Source organism: Sus scrofa, chromosome 13 (assembly GCF_000003025.6).
Source record: "Sus scrofa isolate TJ Tabasco breed Duroc chromosome 13, Sscrofa11.1, whole genome shotgun sequence".
In the NCBI taxonomy this organism is placed as follows: domain Eukaryota; kingdom Metazoa; phylum Chordata; class Mammalia; order Artiodactyla; family Suidae; genus Sus; species Sus scrofa.
The window spans coordinates 150,940,978-150,962,063 of record NC_010455.5 but is presented as its reverse complement, the minus strand read 5'-3'; the positions used below and the strand labels follow the sequence as shown (position 1 = coordinate 150,962,063).

The window sequence follows — 21,086 nt, the reverse complement described above, 5'->3', positions numbered from 1 at the left end:
GATTTAGTTTCACTTATCGGATGAAAATATTTCCTTATAACTATATATTAATATATTTACTAAAGTGAGGAAGATTAAGAAAACTATTTCAAAGAGAACTTTCCAAATTATGAAGTTCTAAATAAACATAAACTACTATTGTCATTACTATCCCTATAAGCAGAGAGATATAGCTATATACATGCATATACATATATATAGGTAGCTACCTGCACGTAGCTGGAACCTGGGGGAGTTCCCATCGTGGCACAGGGGGAAACAACTCCAACAAGGAACCGTGAGGTTGCGGGCTTGATCCCTGGCCTCGCTCAGTGGGTTAAGGATCTGGCATTGCCGTGAGCTGTTGTGTAGGTCGCAGATGTGGCTCGGATCTGGCATTGCTATGGCTGTGGTGTAGGCCAGCATCTGTAGCTCTGATTTGACCCCTAGTCTGGGAACCCTTCATATCCCTTGGGTGTGGCCCTCAAAGGCCAAAAGCCAAAAAAAAAAAACTTGAAACTTGGGAGTTCCTGTTGTGGCCCAGAGGTAATGAACTAGTAACCAGGACTAATAACCATGAGGATGCAGTTTTAATCCCTGGCCTCATTCAGTGCGTTAAGTATCTGGCATTTCTGTGAGCTGTGATGTAGGCTGGAGACTTGGCTTGGATCCTGTGTTGTGGCTGTGGCCTGAGCCTGCCCTGCTCTGATTTGACCCCTAGCTTGGGAACTTCCATATGCCACATGTGCGGCCCTAAAAAAGCAAAGAAGAGAAAAAAGAACTGGGAACCCCTTTCTGTATTCTTTGCCCCCCTGAAAGCAGCAAGTACTGGAACACGGTATACATTTAATTAATGTGTAATGATTTTAGGAAATAAAGTTTTCACACTGTGAGAGAGCCCTCATAATAAGTGTCAAACCACTTTGAGATTCTACTATCTTCTAAACAAAATTACTAAAGAAAAAGAATATCATTTATCCAAATTTAACTTTTTCACAAAATAAGGATTTTTCTTTTCACTGCAAATAAGAATGCAATAGATTCTTACCTTAATGCTCAATTCTTTTCTTATTTGTTCTGTTCTATTTAATTCTTTTCTAAGGACACCAATGGTTTCTTCTTTATCTTCCCTTTCTCTTTGTAAGACTTTAATCTTTTCTTCTTGTACTTTTACCTTTTGTTCCAATTCTTAAAACAAACAAATAGTCAGTTATATACTCAAAAGTTCTATACCAAAATTACCTGGAAAAGGTTTAGAAGCTACTAAGTTGTAAAAGATAGACAATTAGAAAGAAGAAATATTTTGTTGGAAATAAAAGTTTTATAGTACTTCATATATAAAACTATGAAACCCTTCCCCTATGCCAGTATTCTATAGAAAATACCAAATCTCTATGTTGCTTCCTCTTCCTCTGTTCTAAATATAATATTAAAGAGGTGAAGGCAATTCTTAAAGTTAAGGGTTAGAAAAGAAACAAGAGAAAGCTACAAAATTACATAGGTAGATGTCTATGCTCTAAGGCAAGTGCATTAGTACAGAAACGTTTTTGTGGTTCATTTCAGAGCTATTACCATTAAGAAGCTAGTAACTAAAAGTTATCTAGCACTGCCACCTGCTGTTACATTTAAAATTTTTGACTTGGAAAAGGGCTATCATTTCCTATAACTCCTGGATTTCAAAAAAAAAAATGTATTGCTTTTTCATTTTGATCAATCTAACTAAACTGCTTGTGTTATGGCAAGAAAAGGAGAGCTGTTAAAGATATGATTTAAAAAAAATGAGAGAAGTAGATAATAATGAAAAAGGAAACTAAAAACCACTTATGCTTTGATTTTCTCCCAACACAAGATATGTTAAAATGCAGACAATTTATTAAATAAGGTACTTACTTGTTAGCTTACACTCTCTGTCTACTAGTTGGTTCTGTACTTCTTTTCTCTGTTCTTCTTTCTCTATTAATTGGGCAAGCGTTCTAAAGTGATATAAAAATATAGAAAACATCAGTGAACCATATCATTTATTTTTCTCCCCAAAAAGTATTTTAAGAGGAAATTCATAAGAATAGTAATGTCTTAAATTCTGCAAAATATGTACTTTATAATAAGTAATACTTCTATTAATTTTATCTATAAAAAACAATGTTCTATATAAAGAGAATTATTTTTTTGAAAAAATCCAAATTAGAATAACTAGTGATTTTACTTTTCATTTTGTTGCTTGAGTGACTCATTCAACTTTTTCACTGTCTCAATTTGTTTATTCAGAGAATCACATGTGACCTGTAAATCTTTGTTCTTCTTTTCAGCAGTTTCATTTCTGAAAAGATAAGGAGATGAGTTGACATTTTTACAGAGGAAAACATGATTGAGAAAAGAAACTCAGAAAGTCTTCTTTACTATTTCTTCTGACCAAACTACATACACTGCAGGGAAGAGGAGGAATGTACTAAGAACAGGCAGGACATAAACAATTAGATTAAAAGACAATAAAGATATGCTTTGGCTGATCGAGGAGGTAAAAATTACTATGAAATGGAAATGTGTGGGGGACTAACTTCATATTTATGGATATAGAGCTTTATTTATAGATGATATTGCATTATACAATTTGCTCTAAAGTACACGCTTCTATTATTACATAAGTCCAGAAACTGAAACAACTTTTATAAAAGGATGAGGTCTTTAAAAAAATGAAACTTAGGCCTGTCATTACTAGCCTCTTGGGCATAATATGTTTAATTAAAAATGTCAAATTAATGATTAAGTAGTTGAGGATTCTAAGTTTCTCTTGCTTCTTTATAGCTCTGCATCTAATAGTCCAGCTTATTTTACCTGCAAGATAGACATATTAAAAAATCCTTTCAAAGTAACATTTTGACATTCAACTATCCTAAGCATAAAATGTCCTTTTCACATCTCTAATACAAAGATAAACTGGTGACACTTGCCAAATTTGGCCAGCAGAAGTGTTTTATTTATCCTATGCAGAGTTTTTAAAATTTTGACCTAAGAAGATAAAAAAGTTTGACCAGGGGAGTGAAAAATGATCAATCTCATACTCTGTGAGTATTTAAATTGTCATAGCCTTTTTGGAGGGAAATCTGGCAATCTATCAAGAATGTAAAAGCAGGAGTTCCTGTTGTGGCTCAGTGGTAACAAACCCGACTAGTATCCATGGGGATGCAGGTTCGATCCCTGGCCTAGTTCAGTGGGTTAAGGATCCAGTGTTGCCATGCTGCTATGGTGCAGGTCACAGATACAGCTCAGATCATATGTTGCTGTGGCTGTGGCACAGGCTGGCAGCTGCAGCTCCGATTCAACCCTTTGCCTGGGAACTTCCATGTGCTGCAGGTGAGGCCTTAACAATTAAAAAAAAAAAAAAAAAGAAAAAAAAGAAAACCAGCAATTCAACCTATAAGAATTCATTCTGCAGATACAGTCATACATGTAAGTAAGCTATGTTCAGGGACATTTAAGAGAAATACTTATTATAAATTAAGAGGTGTGTTAAATACTAACGCCCAAATTTCTATGCTATTAGGCTGAATGATATGAAAATTGTGAATATTCAACCACTTTTGACCTAGAGAAATGGCCAATTCAATGGTTCAACCTAACATGAATCATCACAACTAAGGTCTAGGGTCATTTAACAACTATTTTATGGAATGCCTAAGCCTATATCAAGCACCCCATTCTAGGTCCTAGGGATCTATCAGTGAACAAAATTGATGAAACTTGTCCTTGTGGTGCTAACATCCCAGATGACTGATGACTTTATGAATACATGAAAGAAGTAGAGTCAACTAGAAAGAAATTTGGAGACCCATATTTTGTTTCCAATTGTGATCCTGAGTTTGAGTAAGCAATACTTCTTTTCCCTAAGATATAAGTTTTTTGCTCAATACCTACCTCAGAGTATTATCAGAATATATGAATCATGCTCACAAAAGGATTTTAGGGACAGAGAAAAGTAATGCTTCTGTATGTTCATTCTAGGTTCTAACTTTACACAGACACTTTTACTTTATTAATTTACCTCTGAAGAAGTTCCATGTAGGATTTTGTCAGTACTTCATGTTCTTCAGCCACAGACTCTAACTTCCTATTATGTTGAAACAGATGCTCAATATCACTCTGGGCTCTTTCTGATTCAACCTGCTGTGACTTCAGCAACACACCAAGCTCTTCGTTTTTTCTCTCAACTTCTCTCAACATACCAGCAAGTGTCCGTGCCTAAAAGAAAATGGAGTAAGAGGCTTTCCCACTATCATTTACATATTATGCTAAATTTCAATAATTTAAAAAGATTTGCCAAACACCCAATAGGCCAGCATGTACCAGGTTATAAAAAGTTATTATACCAATAATATATACTTATTACTGAATTACTTCTAATAAATCTGATGCTGTTATATTTTTTATTTAGTAGGCTGTTCTAACAAAAACAATCTTAGGATGACCAGATTGATGGAAATGAAGGTAGTTCAAGATATGGTACTCAATTAGAAGGGTATAGTATTGACCAGACATCAATACTAAACCATAAAGTTCACACACATCAGTTTTCCCATTTTAATTAAGAATTAGGAATAAGATCTTAACTACATCACAGATGCTTAAGCAAACACTTAAAAAAATTAATCTAACACAATCAGGGAACACAACCTGGATTTAATATGAAAGTATTTGTGATACGAAACATTAAAGAATTAGATAAATAACAGAACAAGAAGTGGACCTGACCCTCTCTTCAGCTGAAAAATACTAATTTTGAAATGTCATAAAAATCTAAGCCCCTGTTTTTATGAGTCTGTAAAACAGTAATATCTAATTGTTTGGTGTTATTTTTAGAAGAAGCCTTTCTAGTAAAATGGATAAAGATTAAATTCTCCAATAAAATAAAAAACAGGTTGAACAGACAAAGAATATAAGAATGCTTTGAGAAGAGAGGAAAAAAAAATTATTTTACTATCCCTAATTTTATTGGAATTCATGATAAATGCAACCTACCATCAGTCAACACAAATAAATCTATGTTAAAAATAAAAAAGAGAAATTATTATATTTATTTATATTTTTTAGAATACATTTACTCTGAAAAGATTTAAAAAGTACTTTGTCACTAACTGTAATGTCTCATTAACAAGTCAAATGGCTATATTATAACTTATTACAAATGATACTAAGTTGCCTAGATTCCATTTGTATCTCTGGGAGTTTCATATTACCACAGTAAGTACTCACTCATAATGTAATGTACATATACGTACTTAGCACAATGGCAGACTTTCTGAGCAGCTGCCATGTGTCAAGTACTGTGCTAGGGCCTGATGACACGGAAACAGTCTGACATTAGAAGGCAGCCAAACTTTTTACCCTAAAATGTGCTACTTTGGCATGTAGATTATTTTGAACTGAAAATAATCAAGGCCCAAAAGATGCAGGAAGAACCTTTGACCCTCCCCCAATTGCCCACAAGAATTTAGATAGAGGACCTGTTTCAGGAAGGGAGTTAACACCAGAGATAACTACAGTATAATATGAACTAGATGGTAGGTAGGGAGAAACCTAGCAAGGCTATTTGTTAACATTCCATTTAGTGCCCCATTCTTTCTACATGGCCTAGCAAATTTGTTTACCAAACATTTGTTCTTCCACCTCCCTGTGAATTATCTTCCTTCCTTTTGAAGTCCCAGACCCCTACTCCTTTCTCCTTAGCTCAGAATAGCATACAAGTCTCCAACGCCTGACTGTCCTTTGGGCCTCACATTCTTAAGGAGTCCCTATGTGTATGTAAATTTGGTTTTTATCACATTAATCTGTCTCGTTGTCAATTTAATTATTAGACCAGTCAGAAATGCCTAGAAGGGTAGAGGAAAATTCTTCCTCTCCAACAACATCAAGGATGGAAGTGAGGTTATACAATTTTCACACAGTATGAGAAGTTTTATAAAGAAGGCTGCACAGGATTGACAAAAGTGTGGGAAAGATAAGACCAAAAATGGAGGTATTAAGACTAAAATCTGAGGGATTGTTAGAAGTTAGGCAGAGAAAGGGAGGAAAAGGTACTCTAGAGATGAAAGAGCAAGTGCAAGGACAGGAAAATGTCGAGTATGTCAAGTTTCAGAAACTGCAAAGCAGTCTAATATGTCTGACTGTAGAGAATGCAAGAAGTACAAGGAGATGCAGATAGAGAAGTAGTTAGAATCCTTGTGCAGTTAAGTTCTAAGGAATTTAAATTCTCTTCTAAGCTAATGGGTGAGGCACTGAAGGATATTTAGCACAGGAGCAATACTATCTATCAGAGCACTAAAGGAGGAGGGAGGGTAGACCCCAAAACAGAAGAAAGATGCCTTTATATGGAGAGGGTGGCTGAGAGGAAGGCACTAGACTAAAGATAGGAGGACTAATCAAAGGCTCTACCATGATTCATATGAAAAATGAAAAAGATCTGACCAGTAGCAAATTGTGGTAAAAATAGAGACAAGGCAGAAAAAAGTAATATTTAGAAGGTAGAATCAACTGAACTTGGTGACTAACTAACTGCAGAAGGTAAGCTGTGTGATTTCCAGGTTTGTTTGGAAAACTCTAAGAATGGTAGAGGGAATATATAAGACAGAATAAGCTTAAAAAAATGGAGAATGATGAGTTCAGTATTGGTTCTGCTGAGTTTGAAGTACCTGTTTATTTATATGGAGCTAAACAGGAGGCACTTAGTGCTTAAGAAAAAGGATCTGGGCTCAGCATGTAAAATTGAGGGCATTAACATTCTAGTAATGAATGAAACCATCAATCACCCAAATAAGGTCAAAGAGCTTAGAACATAATCCTGGAAAACTCAACATTTAAGAGATTAGTAGGAAAAGAAGAATGATATAGGAGAAGAATATCCATTAGGGTATGAAAAAAAAAATCAGAAGAAAATTATGTAACCAAAATTAAAGGGGAGACAGTTTTGAGACAGAGGGCATAGCGGAGTCAAATGCTAAGGACAATCTAATTCAATCAGAGTACCAAAGATATAACTAGTATTTTAAATGTTTTATTTACTTATTTTTCTACTAATCAGATATGTTTTTATACTGCATATACCTCTGTCTCAGCTTGAGTTCTCTGACAGCGATATTGAGCAATCAGTCTATCAGCTTGTGCAAGGGCTAGAGCTTTTGCTTCCAAGAGATCTTGAAGTCTGCTTTCTTTGGACTGTAAGAAAACACAGCATTAATTGTTTAATTTACCAGAAAACATCTCTTAAAGCTTCATCAGTTACACATAATTAAAATAAGCATGAACTCACGGCTAATGTGGATAATTTCATCTCATACACATCCATTATGTCAGATATTCTCACATCATTAATCTGATCCTTTACCTGGGTTTTAACACAATACAGGAAAAAATCAGAAATAGTTAACACTCAACAACAACAAAAAATAAATGCCTACTGTGTAACTAAATCATTAAAACTTAATTTGTAACAAAGAAAAAAAATGAATGTCATATTAGGTAGGTCACTCACTAACCTGGCTATTGCACAAGAAGATTTGGGTAAGATCTAACATGTCTGTGGGAATTTGAAAGTATATTTTTTAAGCTGGGGGCCATGCGATGGTGGTGGGAGCATAGGCTTGGAAGATGGATTGCTATGTTAAAATGTTGGAATTTTATGATAGATTTTTTTGCTCTTTTCAAACTTTACAGAATATTGTTACTTTTGATATTAAAAGATCAAGTTTCAGTGATCAAATCTGCATCTAAATTTATTTAAATAAATGTTATAATAAGGGCTGATATTTAGTTGGTATGTACCAGGCAGAATCTCATTTATAATGGCTATCTATCACTCACCACAACTCCAGACTGAAGTTTCTCTATTAATTCCTCAATGTTCAATCCAGGAACTCTATCTTTCAAAACTGGAGGAGTTAAACATTTTACTGATGCTGGAAAACTGTGATTTAATGATTGCAAAGGCATTCTTCTGGGCATATGTTCTGTTTCCTGTTGCCTATAGGCATTGTTTGCTGCTATACTTTCTCCAAGTCTGAATTGGAATTAAAATCAAAAAAAAAAGAGAGAGAGAAATAATTATATAAAAATAGAGCAAAAGGCAGAGTTAGTACAGGGACTAACTAATGATGGGACCCATAATTTAGAATGGGTCTTTTTTGGGAATATAAGTCTTCAAATATTTCTGAAATAATCTTGGAATCTATGATGAAGCAGGATTTGGGGAAATATCCTAAATTTGCCAGAGGAAACTCTTTTGTACTAACAACCCTTTACAATGACAATTCCACCTCTGGTTTGGAGGCACTAGAACTAGTTTATGAGGGTAGATTATTTATAAAAAAATTAAATACAAAGTTATTGGTGTCTTTCTTACCATGGGCAACATCACTTGGTCTGACCTTTTCTTTCACCCTTTTCTTTTCTCACTCAGGATGGTCTCACCAACCTGACCTTCATTTTTACCATCTTGTTTCTGCCTCAGGGCCTTTGTACAAGTTGTTCATTTGCCTAGAACACTCTTCCCTCTAAATCTGCATAGCATAATCCTTATCATCAAGTCTCAGTTTAGATTCACTTCCTCAGGGCCTTCCAACCCTAGTAACAAGTGCATTATAAACCTTATTTTTTAAAAAACCTGTCTCTCAACTAGAATGCAAATCTCATGACAGAAGGCCGCCTGTCTAATTTACTGCAATATTCAAAATGCCTAGAAGAGAGCCTGGCACATAGCTGGGACTCACCAGTTATTTAAACATTTGTTAAATGTTTAAAAAACAAACTCCAAAATAAACCTAGCTATGCACCTACCTACCCACCCATCCAGTATATAAATTCACATTATTAAACTAGGATAATATAAACTGAGGCATAAATGGACATAATAGACATAAATGGATATCTGAGATAGTGTGCAAAGAGAAAATAACACAACACAAGTTATGATGGGGAGGGGATGGCAAAGACAGAGAGACACATGATAAGACTCCCACTTCAGCAAAGCTGAAGCTTTCCACTCTGACACCTGGGGATTTTGCTTCATGTCAGATTTCCACAGTAGATGCAAGCAAGCTACCACAAAATGAAACAGCTTCACAGACTCCTATTTTGCTTTGAGAAACACACTATTTGTCCATTCGCTTGTTAAAAAATATGATAAAATGAAGGGAATTGCAATTCATGGTCTCTAGGTCATGTTTTCCACAGTTCTTCATCCCTTAATTTATGATTACTTAAATGAGTCTGCTCAGTTAATAGAAGTAGCAAAGATTGGCAAACTTTTTCTTAAAGGACAGGGCAGTTAAGTATTTTAGGCTTGAGGGTCCATAGTCTTTGTTACGACTAACCAGCCCTAATGTTGTAGCATGAATGTAAACATACACAATACAGACAAAATGAAATGGGGATAGTGTGAGAAAAAGAATACATATATATGTATGACTGGGTCACTTTGCTGTACAGTAGAAATTGCCAGAACACTGTAAACCAGCTATAATGGAGAAAATAAAAATCATTAAAAAAACACATTCACACTCCCTTCAAAAAAAAGAAAAAGAAAATAAATGAATGGGTATGGTTTTGTTCCAATAAAATTTTATTTACAAAAACAAGCTCCTGTCTGCTGTCTAGAGTTTGCTGACCTGACATGAACAAATGTCTTACTGACTTACCAACTGTCTCAATTCATTCAAACCACCTTTGCAATTTCATTTATATAAACCACCTAATCTTATTAAAATTAGAGCGGAACACTACTAGACATTTTGTCAACCTTTCAGTTTACAGAGAGCTCCAAATCTGAATTTTTTTCAAACCTAACTGCAAATATTTTCTTAATGTTTGAAAATGAGTATAGCAGACAATTCTGCTTGACTATTATTTATTCCACCTTCAGATAATAAGAACATTTTCTTTAGGAATCCCTTCCTTGGCAAATGACCCAGATCTGGTCAATGGGAATGATGCTAGACTTATCACTAGACTTATCACTTAAACAATTGGGAAAGAAAAGCACTTTCTATGGAGAAACTAAACTGGCAGGATTACGATTAGTCTGGAAGCTACAACAATAAGAGAGGTGTTCAGACAGAGAGGTGTAACATCTGGATAACATATTTAATCACTTGGATGGATCTAGCTATTCCCTAAAAGACTTTACATGTGGTCTTTTGAGTTGTTGGAATCAAACTTTTTAAATTGAAATTTTTTTTCACTTGAAAAATTATTATTACAATGAAGTCTTCAATTCACTGATTTTCCAATCTCTCTCTGCTGAAGACTATTAGGGAAACACAGCAAACACTCCAGCACCACAAGAGATACATTGCCACTGACTATAACTCACACTAAGGCCGGAAAATCTGGCAGTGGAGCAGCTTCCAATAATATTCCCAATCCAGACTGTACTTGTTCTCTATTATCTGATGTTAAAGCAAAAGCCAAAGGAGTAATCAGGCGAGGATCCTAAGCAAATCAGAAACCAAAAAATAAAAAGCAGAAAGGATAATGTTAGGTCTTTTAGAGTAAGGTGAGTAAACAGATCTAAATCATTACATAATTCTAGGCAAGTTCTAAAGTCTTTCTACCTGATGTTTGAACATATTTACTAGCCTTTACTTCATTACAATTATCTATAAAATCAATATTAATGTTAGCTTAAAAAATCTGGCAAAGATTTTTGAATGCTTTTGGTGCCTACTAAATGCATGTCAAATATTTTTGATTAAATTAATATTTAATACTTGATTAAACAGCATTCACAACTGACTGATGTTCTGAATTATTGTTTTATTTTTCTAGCTACCATTTAAAAGAAAATTGGGCTATAAAAATGGCTAGTCATTTCCAAATTAAAGTTAAAAAAAGGTAAAATTCAAATTAATTCAATAAAAAATTTTAATGTAGTGAATGAAACAACTATACTTAAAGTATAACTCCTTCATGTCAGTAAGTATTTTACATTAGTACTTAGGCCCAAATCATCTATTCTGAAAAAAAAAATTATTGACATAATATCAGTTTGACTCAATTTTATAGTAAGTTGTTAACAGAAAAATATTAAAATATAAATCCTTTAAAATTATCAACATTTTACAAAGATAAGTGTCTTGTAGATACTCAAGTATAATCTAATGCCACAGAACCATTAGAGATGGCTTTTATCTCCAAAACCTTCATGGTAACCCTTCATAATGCCTCCCATGAAGGGAGATCATTATCTACTTTGTAGTCAAGAAAACTGGAGCTCAGAGAGGTGAAATAACTTGCTCAATTATGCACTGATTAAGAAATGGTGGAGTCAACATCAGAACTCCACCTCTTAAGCACTGTGCTCTCAAAGGATACAAGTAGCCCTGCCAAGTTTCCAGTTCTGGCTTCTACCCTGTCTACAGACACTGGAGACATCTGTGCTATTACAGTAACTTAATTCACACATGTTTGTTAAATATCTATTATAAGCCAAGTTTTGTGTGACTTGGCTTATAATAGATATTATACATCTATCTAGAGCTCTTACTCAGCTACTACTACCATAGCCACTGTAAGGTTAGCTATTTTCTGCACACCTCTCTAATTTTATTATCATTCGCAGTCAAGTCCTTTTCTTCCAGATGTTCCCCTCCCATCTTAACATCCTAACTCTTCAGGCCCAATTAAAAACAAAAACCCCACAACAAATACTACTCCCCTGTACCACAATGCCAACAGAAACAAATGAGGAAACCAGAAATACGTCACAAGAAAGGATGGGGTTGTCGAAGCACGACTATCTTGGACATCCTGGAGCGCTTGTGTTCAATCCCTGTGAAACTATGTAAATAACTGTGTAGTGAGAATATTATAGTTATCTAAGACAATCAAACAATTTTTAAACTTTCTTCCAATGGCCAGTTTAAGAAAAACATTAACTTTCTAAAGGTTAAAAATATTAAAACAGAAGCATTTATATAGGAATATTTTCAGAAACATTTATATAGGAATCAACTTCAATATCTGAAGAGTTTAAACTCACCTGAAGGATTTTGTAGAAGCTTACTTCCATACCAGGAACCAAGTGTTTAAGTTTGTTCATCAAATTAAGGGTTTTCAAAATTACATCAGCAGCAAGTTTGCTTTAAAAATAAGTTATATTTAACTTAGATAACTGAAAAATTGCTTAGAGATTTTTGTCCATAAATCTAAAGAAAACAAAAACCCAACATCTTTGTTCTTAAGTCTCAAGAAGATAAAGTACTGTTTCTTTTGAGAAGTAAAAATATCAGAGACCAACATCCTTAAAACCCAAGATCCAAAGAGAACTGGCACTAATAGTGTAAGTTCAGAGAATGTTTCTTTTTTGAATCTCAAATGCCAATACACTTCAACTTTCTGCTTAAAATTATTAGCGGCTTTGGCAACATGACCCACTTAGCTTTGTTACTAAAATATCAAAATAGAGGGGAACTTTAGGCAATATAGAATGTCTAATATTTCTGAAGCTGTTTTTCTCAGGCTTGTAACTGAATAGGAGAACAGAAAAGTAAAAAGAAATAATTTTTTGTTCTTGAGGAGTAAAATTATTGACAATTACATTTATGGAAACCAGAATAAATCACAGTGTTTAGCATTTAGTAGGTCCTCAACAAAAATTTGTTAGACGAACTTAATTCATAGGGAGTAAAAGAGGCTCATTACTATTAGCGAAAATCTACATTTAACCATAAGCTTTGACATACTAAAGAACAAGAGTTTGTCTTTGTCATTAAGAAACCTTCAGCAGAGACTGGTTTTTTTTTTTTTTAAATAAAAATGATCCCTCTGTTTTTTCATGCTTTTTCAATTCAAAATATAAAATTAAATGAATATAAACATAATTACTGAGGTAATGTCAAAAAAGGAACTCTAGAAAAAATGTTTGAGTATACAAGATTCTTAGATAATCACAATAAATTAAAACAAGATGAACAAACCTAAACAATGAAAAACAAACCACAGATATTAAGCTCTCTGTTCAGAAGTATGTAATCTATGAATTAAACGAATTTTTAAAAAGTTCAGTATAAAAACATTGTTAATTTTCTGCTACACCTTGAGGCAATAGGACAGACCTGAGGATGATTCTCCAAAATGAATGAGTATCACTATATCTTAATTTTTATTAAGTTTGACCTCACCATTTTGCCATTTGGAATTTACATACTCACCACAACTCAGAATCTGCTACCTTTGTTCCAAACCCCAGATCAATCTTGCCATATGTAAACTGTTGTTCTATCAGAGTGGTACATTTGATAGTAGTCAGAATTTTTGCAATATGCATTTTTAGAGTATCATCTCCACACAGAGGTAAATTTTGTTAAGGAACACAAAAAATTCTCAAAAAGCTCCTTCTATTTGTATAGCACTTGACAGTATTTAGGATAATTTCATACAAACTATCTTGTCATTGCAATCTGGTGTAATTATTGTTACACTGGCTCAATGACAGATTAGGAAACTAGAGCTCACAGCATTTAAGTAACTGATAAGTGGCAAGAGGTAAGACTGACACCAGAAGTTTTGGACTCAAAGGCAAAATAGAGAAAGGATTTGTTTTTCTACTGGATGTTAGTTTTTTCTTTTCTCTCTCTCTCTCTCTTTTTTTTTTTTTTTTTTTTTTTTTTTTTTTTGGCCACCTCACAGTATACAGAGTTCCCAGGCCAGGGATCAGATCTGAGCCACAGCTTCGGCAACACCAGATTCCCTAACCCACTGTGCTGGGCTAGGGACTGAACCTTCAACCCAGAGCTGCTAAGAGGCTGCAGATTCCTGCCACAGCAGGAACTTGTGGATGTTAGTTTTTTGTTAGCAGGTATCAAGATGGTTCCATTAATATTTGTTGAAATAAGATATTTTCTCATTTGTTTTTTCTCAATTTCTCTTCCTATATTGTAAGTTATTTTAAATATCTAGCATTAAAAAAAGGTCAAGTTTGGTACCATTCAATGAGAGAAGGCCCAAATATTTCATAGATATCTCTAAGGTCAAGTTAAGTAATCCTGTGTCTCTATAGCAGTGGTTTTCCACTCTGGCTGCATGTTAGAATCACCTGGATAATTTAAGCAATCAATCACAAACACTCCTCCACCCAGTGTTACACATTACTTCAATTAAATTAGAATCTTGGAAGTAAGGTTCAGGTGTAAATATTTTTTAAATATTCTCCAGATGATCCTAAGACATAGCCAGGACTGAGAATCACTGTCATTAAGAAAGATGAAAATTAAGGAGCAGCAACTGAGAGAGGAGATTAAAGAGATGGAGTTTGCTCTAAGGCAGGACAAAGCTGAGCAAATTCTTATTGCTCTGAGATACAAGGTACCTATGAAGTGTGATGTCATCTTCATTGAAACATTTATAGAGATATTAATTTTTAAAACACAAAAACTAAGCTAAAATAATAACTATCAGTATTTCTTTCTTCCCCGATACACTCCATCAAAGAATGGCACAAGTTACCCAGGGGTAGCAATTAACATCAAAAGAGTAACAGTACACGTATTTTAGATTTTGTCTCCTAATCTCAAATTATGATAAATATGTACCAATAAAGTTTAAAAAGCATTTCTGAAAATGTTCTTTAGGTTGAAAGTTTTACACAGAAAAACAAGGAGGAAAAAAGCCTAGATAAGTTTTTAGGAGACTTGATAGAGAATAGTTTAAACTTCAGTTCAATAATTCTGAATAGAGTCACACATTAGTAACAAAATTATACAGACAAAATGCAGTAAATACAATGCTAGAAAAAAATAAGCAGTTATTTAATTTCCATGTTTAAAACTGAAGGATATTTAACAAAACTTCAATGGCCTTGACCATCCTTTCACATTTTTTTCTTATTAAAGACTCATCTAGATTCTGTTCTGTGAATTGAAGCTGATCGAGGATTGTAGGCAGCAGAAGGGTCACAAAACGGTCGGCTGAGGAACAGTTAGCAGTATCTATGATATCCTGCAGAGTTAATCACCACCAGTGATTAAAAATAAAAAGAGATGGAATACAGAAGGCATAGTCACCCTTAAGCTGCAACACTTTTTAAATTTCTTACACAAGTGACCCTTGAATGATGTGAGGGTTGGGGCACTGACCTTCCATCCAATTGAAAAATCTGAGTATAGTAGGCCCTGGCTCTCTGTGTCTATAACTGTGCATCCACGAAATCAACCAACTGTGTGGATTGTGACGTACTGTAGTATTTACTATTGAAAAAATTCCACGTATAAGTGGACTCAAGCTATTCAAACCCATGCTGTTGGAGGGTCAACTGTAATTACTTCAAAAGTTCATTGACCTGTGTCTCCTATTTAAAATCAACTCCTTTATCTAGTCTAAAGGGCTATAATGGTTTTTTTTTTCTCAAATGGAACAGTGAGGTTTTGGGTTAATTAAATGCAACTAAGACTTTTTAAAATGGACTATATCTGTGATTTAAAAATTATTCTCAATTAAAAGTATATATTGAAAACAAATATCCTAAATTTGCTAGATGTAATTATAGTAATTAAAAAACAGACACTGGTCTTAATTCTTTACAACCACAATTCCTATCAAGAATCTCAAAGGGCTTTTTAGACGCAGAGAGCCAGGGCCTACTATACTCAGATTTTCAATTGGATGGAAGACAGTAGATAGTATCTACTGAGATGGAGAGACAGAATGTGCTACTGTAGGAAGTACAAACACCAAGAAACCATATAAATCTTAGTTAATACCCTTACTAACTATACTAAAAGGAGTATACATAAACTATTTAGTGAAAGAAAATAAAATAAACAAAAAGAACATTTGCTAATATTTGTGACTTTGCAAAAAAAAAAAGAAAAAAAGAAAGAAATTCAGTAGCTTAATGGTAGGGAGTCTAATAATTCAGAAATTTTCCTAAACTATATGAATAATTGGAAGTATATTATGAACATACTGGAAAACAAACTGTTCACTGAGAATCATAAAAGTGCAAAAGTCAATTTTGTTAATTACTCCAGTACCTCAAATATTTCCTTGAACAACTCCAGTGCTAAAATAGAACAGTCTTCTGATCCATCCAAAGGTTGACTTGACCAACGAAGTAGAACTACAGTAGGTTCTAAGCACTTAGAACGACTTCCCAAAATGGTGTTGCCAGATGGAGACTGTTCAAATATCATCTGTGTGAGCACATGGCGCAGCTGAGTCACTGAACAGAAGGCAAGAAGTAATTCTAAAACCTGTGCAATATAAAGTCTTTATTAAATGTCGATTTCATCAGACTTTAATGTACAAAGCAACCAAAAAATAAAGTTGGAAATGGTATACATTTTTAAATAAAATACTCTAAAATAAATATTTAAAGTTGCCTCTAATTTTTGAGTATTATTTTTCAAAATGTGTTTTTCCAGAAGGTTACAAAGAAATTTGTTAATGACAAATGTGAAAGCCAAAGAAAGGGCAACTTCAACTAATGTTATATACCTTCCATAATACTTAATTCTTTTCAGCACAAACTTGATTTAAAAATATTAAAAAAATTAGTAATTAAGAATACTTGCTATCATGCTGATTTAAAAACTGTTATAAAGCATACTTTAGGATAATATTTAAAAATGGCATCTCAAAGCTTCAAAAACTTAAGGATGGTTTTTATATTATGTTTGCACAATGTTGGCATTATGTCCTTTAGACTGCGTCCCTACTCTACCCCATCTCTTCTTTACTTCATAACTGAGCCTTACTCCATTACATAGCATCAAGTTCTTCATTAACTACTAAGTTAAAATCTACCTTATTTCATACACTACCAACTTACCACTTAAAAACAGCTACTGGTATCTCTCTAGGCTACTCATTTTCTACCTTTCTTCATCTGTTTCTTATAAATGACATACAACTGGGATTTGTGTTTTAATCAACCTGAGAGTATCTGATTTCAACAGAATTCAGCCCATTAGCATTTACTATATAGCAGATGACAAACTCTTTGACTTACTCTCTTTAAAACATAACTTATAGTACTTGTTTTTGAATAGATAACACATTCCCTTGGTTCCAAAGTCAAAGGTACTAGCCTGACCTCTAGTTACAATCTCTGGAGGCAGCAAACCTATTTCTTATTTATCTTACCAGAGGTATATTCTGCATATACAAGCCAACACTTTTTAATTCACACTTTCTCTTTGAAGTATAAAATACAGGGAAGTATCATATCCATCGCTACTGCAAAGCTAGATGATTTTCCCAAAGTGAATATACCTGTATACTTAGTTTAGCATTATGTTAGTAAGATGCACTTATTTTTTCACAGGAAGCTGCACTTCACACATTCTCACTGCTGTGTAGTATTCCAATGTATAAATACACCACAGTTTATTCACCTCTTCCACTGTTTTGTTTTTAAACCTGCTTCATTACTGATGGCATTTAGGTTGTTTAAAATTCTTGGCTATCAGTAACAGTACTGCTATGCTTTGATGAACACGTAATCAACTCTTTGGGACAAATATTTAAGAGTAGAAGTGCTGGGTCACAGTTTATGCATGTCTATGTTAGTAGATAATACCAGTTTTCACAAGTGGTTGTACGTTTTCAGCCTATGAGTACCGCAACACTCTTACATTTTTTACATTCTCATCTATATTAATATTACCCATATTTTTAAGAATCTGTTGGGTATGTATTGGTATTGCATTACTATTTAAATTTGCGTTTCTCTGATGATTAATAAAGTTGAGAAACCATTTCATATTTATTGATCAAGTTTTTTGTCTTTTGCTTAGGTTATCTGTTGGGTTGTTTTTTTTTTCCGATTTATATGCACACATTATGTATTTATTTTTATTGTCTTTTTAGGGCCACACCCTCAGCATATGGAAGTTCCCAGGCTAGGGGTGGAATCAGAGCTGCGTCTGTGACATACACCACAGCTCACAGCAACGCCAGATCATTAATACAATAAGCAAGGCTAGGGATCCAACCTGGGTAGTCATGGATACTAGCTGGGTTCGTTAACCACTGAGCCACAGTGGGAAGTCCTGTATGTACACGTTTTTAAATGATATGTTTTAGATAAGAGTCTTTTGTTTAATATATGTATAAATCTTTTACCACTCTGTGAGTTATCTCTTCACTCTCTTCTAGTGGTCTTCTCATAAGCAGAAGCTTGAAATTTTAATGGAGCCCAACTTACCAATTTTTTTCCCTAAATAATTGCTTTTTTTTTTTGTTTAAGAAAATGTTTATCTCAAGGCTGTGAAGATATTCTGCTAGGTGTTTCTTCTAAACGTTCATGATTTCCACATTTGGAGGTACAATCTTTATGGAACTGATATTCACATTTGTTAAGAGGTGGGGTCAAAATTCAGCTTTTTCCCATATGGATATTCAATTGATCCATGTCACTTATTTCAATGACTGTATTTTTAAGACTGTACTATTGTCAATCAGGAGACTTATATTCTGTGGGTTTGTTTTGGACTGTGCTCTGCTGCATTGGCTAGCTGTCTATCCTATGACAATATAACACTATTTTATTTACTGGAGCTTATATATTAAGTTTTGATGTCTGGTATTATAAATCCTTCAACTTTGTTCATTTTTTTCAGGATAATCATGGTTATTTTTGGACCCTTGCTTATCCATGTGAAGTTTATAATCAGCTTCCCCGTTTCCACATATACCAAAAACAAAACAAAAACAAAAAAACTAAAGGCTAATATAATTTTGATTGACCTCAATGTGATAAACTCTTCCAATCTATGAACTTGGTATATATATCTTTATTGTTTTAAGTTTTCTCTCTCAATGTTTTATAATGTCAGAGTAGAGACCTTGTAAATGTTTTATTGGATTTATCCCCTGAGCATTTACATTTTTAAAAAATCAGTAAGTGGTACCAGTTAAAAATTTCATGTTGTATTTGTTTAACATTTTCTATATGTCCTTTGTTGAGCTTATAGACATGCTCTGTCATAGGGTATACATGTGTTCAACAGGCACTGTGAAACAGTTTTCCAAAGGGATTATGCCAGTTTAAGAAGATTCGAGGAAGGTTCCAAAATACTGGTAACATTCTGTCTCTTGCTCTAGATACTGGTTATACGGCTGTGTTCAGTTTGTAAAGGTTCAGAGACCTTTGCACTTAGATTTTTCTACACATTATAGTTTTTTAAAACTTTAAAAGAAAGTCACGGAGTCCCCATCATGGCTCAGCAGAAACGAATCCGACGAGGAACCTTGAGGTTGTGGGTTCGATCCCTGGCCTCGCTCAGTGGGTTAAGGATCAAGTATTGCCATGAGCTGTGGTGTAGGTTGCAGATGCGGCTTGGATCTGGCATTGCTGTGGCTGTGGTGTAGGCCGGCAGCTATAACTCCAATTAGACCCCTAGTCTGGGAACCTCCATATGCCACGGGTGCAGCCCCGAAAAGAAAAAATAAATAAATAAATAAATAAATAAAATAAATCAAATCAAATACTTTGTTAAGGGGAAAAATGAGATAATGAAACAAACAATGTCAAATTCTAAAAAAAAAAAAGTCATGTTTTTATATACCTTTGAAGAAGAATCAGCATCCTTTCCATTAAGAAGACCTAATACTTGATTAAGACACGAAGAAAAGTGCTCATACCTAGGTTTAAAACAAAATGAAACTGATACATTAAAAAGGATTTACGTTTAAGATAAATTATACCATTTATATATAAAACTGGTTTTGAAATAGATTAATCAGCATATGTGTACCTTGGAGAATGACACAGCCTCATTTACCTAAGACAAAGAAGGAAATATACACACATACCCTTGTTACGCTTTTATATTTCAAGTCAGAAGAGCAAAAAGAATGGGAATAAAGCACATCAAAACATTTCAATTTTAGTCTATTGTGAATCAGTAAAGTTCCACTTTACAAAATCTAAAAAAGCAGTTTTATTTACTAACAGATAAATCTTGGTTTATAAAAAATTACTAAAATCTGTCTCAGAGCCATACCTGGTAAGATAATCAGCAATTTTAGGATTCTTAAGAAGATCCATCAGTAGATCAACTGAATACTTTCTAGTTAGCGTGCCATCACCATTTATGAGAATATTAAATATTAGTTGAAAAGTCTGATGAATGTTTCGAGCATGAAACAGCTTAAAAACAAATCAGGTAAAGTATATTATACAAAAAAATTTAAGTTGACATCAACCTAAAACTCAACAAAGAGCCTCAATGACTTTTAAAGTATTAGAGCATATAAACTTCAGGATTATTTTCATAAATTACAAAAAATCATATTTACCTTTTCCCCAACCTCTTCATTTAATGTCAAACTGGATAATATTGAAAGTGCAAACACAACCACAGTTAAACTACTATGGGCCAAGAAGCTTATAAGAGTTCGATAAAAAGATTTCACATTATTCTGAGAAAGAAAAAAATTAAAAGAAAAATTAGAATAAAAAATTATGAGTGTTACAGTTTGTTTTAGAAAGTATATCTCACACAGAGTAGGTAAACTTAATAAACATTACTACCAACTTAAGAGAAAATTCAAGAAATGAGTGAGATGGTACTTTCATATATTGCTCATAGTAGTATATAGTACATAAAGTATAAATACATAGTATAATAGTAGTACAATATTAGTGGAGAACAGTTAGTCATGGGTTTATGAGCAAATGTTTACCTTTCTCAAACAGTTCGATGGCTCAAAATAACCTCTACCCACAAAATAAGACCAGGTCAGAGAAATCCAGCACATGGACAATGAGATATTAATTTGAAACTAAACAAGTGGTACTGAATATTGCCCAGCAAGGGAACTGTTCACAAAGCATTTTAAAGAACCAGTGAACTTTCTAGATTTAACATATTTCTCACAGTGGTTCAGTTAACCTCATTTGGGTGCCTTTACTTATAAGTACTGGTAGTAATGCTAGGCACTTATGACTCTTTCTGGGAGAGCTGCAATTGATTTTGTGGAAATATGAGACTGAGAAAAACGAGACTGCCAGTGCTATCTCCCTTCTATAATTTAGTATTTCTTATATTATTCAATATGACAAATAATGGGATGCTACAAAGGAGAAAAACTTTTAGTATTCCGTAATTGCATTAACT

General features: G+C 33.8%; 1 protein-coding gene across 3 annotated transcripts in view; it reads right to left on the bottom strand.

Moving 5' to 3' along the window:
- KIAA1524 (KIAA1524 ortholog) overlaps positions 1-21,086 on the bottom strand; it is a 32,262-nt gene that overhangs the window by 4,263 nt on the left and 6,913 nt on the right. For 2 of the 3 annotated variants that reach the window (XM_021070432.1, XM_021070434.1), the window contains 15 exons: positions 20,266-20,388; positions 19,971-20,116; positions 19,533-19,608; positions 15,996-16,214; positions 14,802-14,961; positions 13,176-13,317; positions 12,005-12,104; positions 10,337-10,455; positions 7,831-8,026; positions 7,280-7,354; positions 7,075-7,185; positions 4,019-4,215; positions 2,183-2,296; positions 1,870-1,952; positions 1,028-1,167 (listed from right to left, as the gene is read on the bottom strand). In XM_021070432.1, coding sequence (XP_020926091.1) covers positions 1,028-1,167; positions 1,870-1,952; positions 2,183-2,296; positions 4,019-4,215; positions 7,075-7,185; positions 7,280-7,354; positions 7,831-8,026; positions 10,337-10,455; positions 12,005-12,104; positions 13,176-13,317; positions 14,802-14,961; positions 15,996-16,214; positions 19,533-19,608; positions 19,971-20,116; positions 20,266-20,388 — 2,001 coding nt within the window. The remainder of the gene's footprint in view (positions 1-1,027; positions 1,168-1,869; positions 1,953-2,182; positions 2,297-4,018; positions 4,216-7,074; positions 7,186-7,279; positions 7,355-7,830; positions 8,027-10,336; positions 10,456-12,004; positions 12,105-13,175; positions 13,318-14,801; positions 14,962-15,995; positions 16,215-19,532; positions 19,609-19,970; positions 20,117-20,265; positions 20,389-21,086) is intronic. The other variant, XM_021070433.1, reaches the window with a different exon arrangement.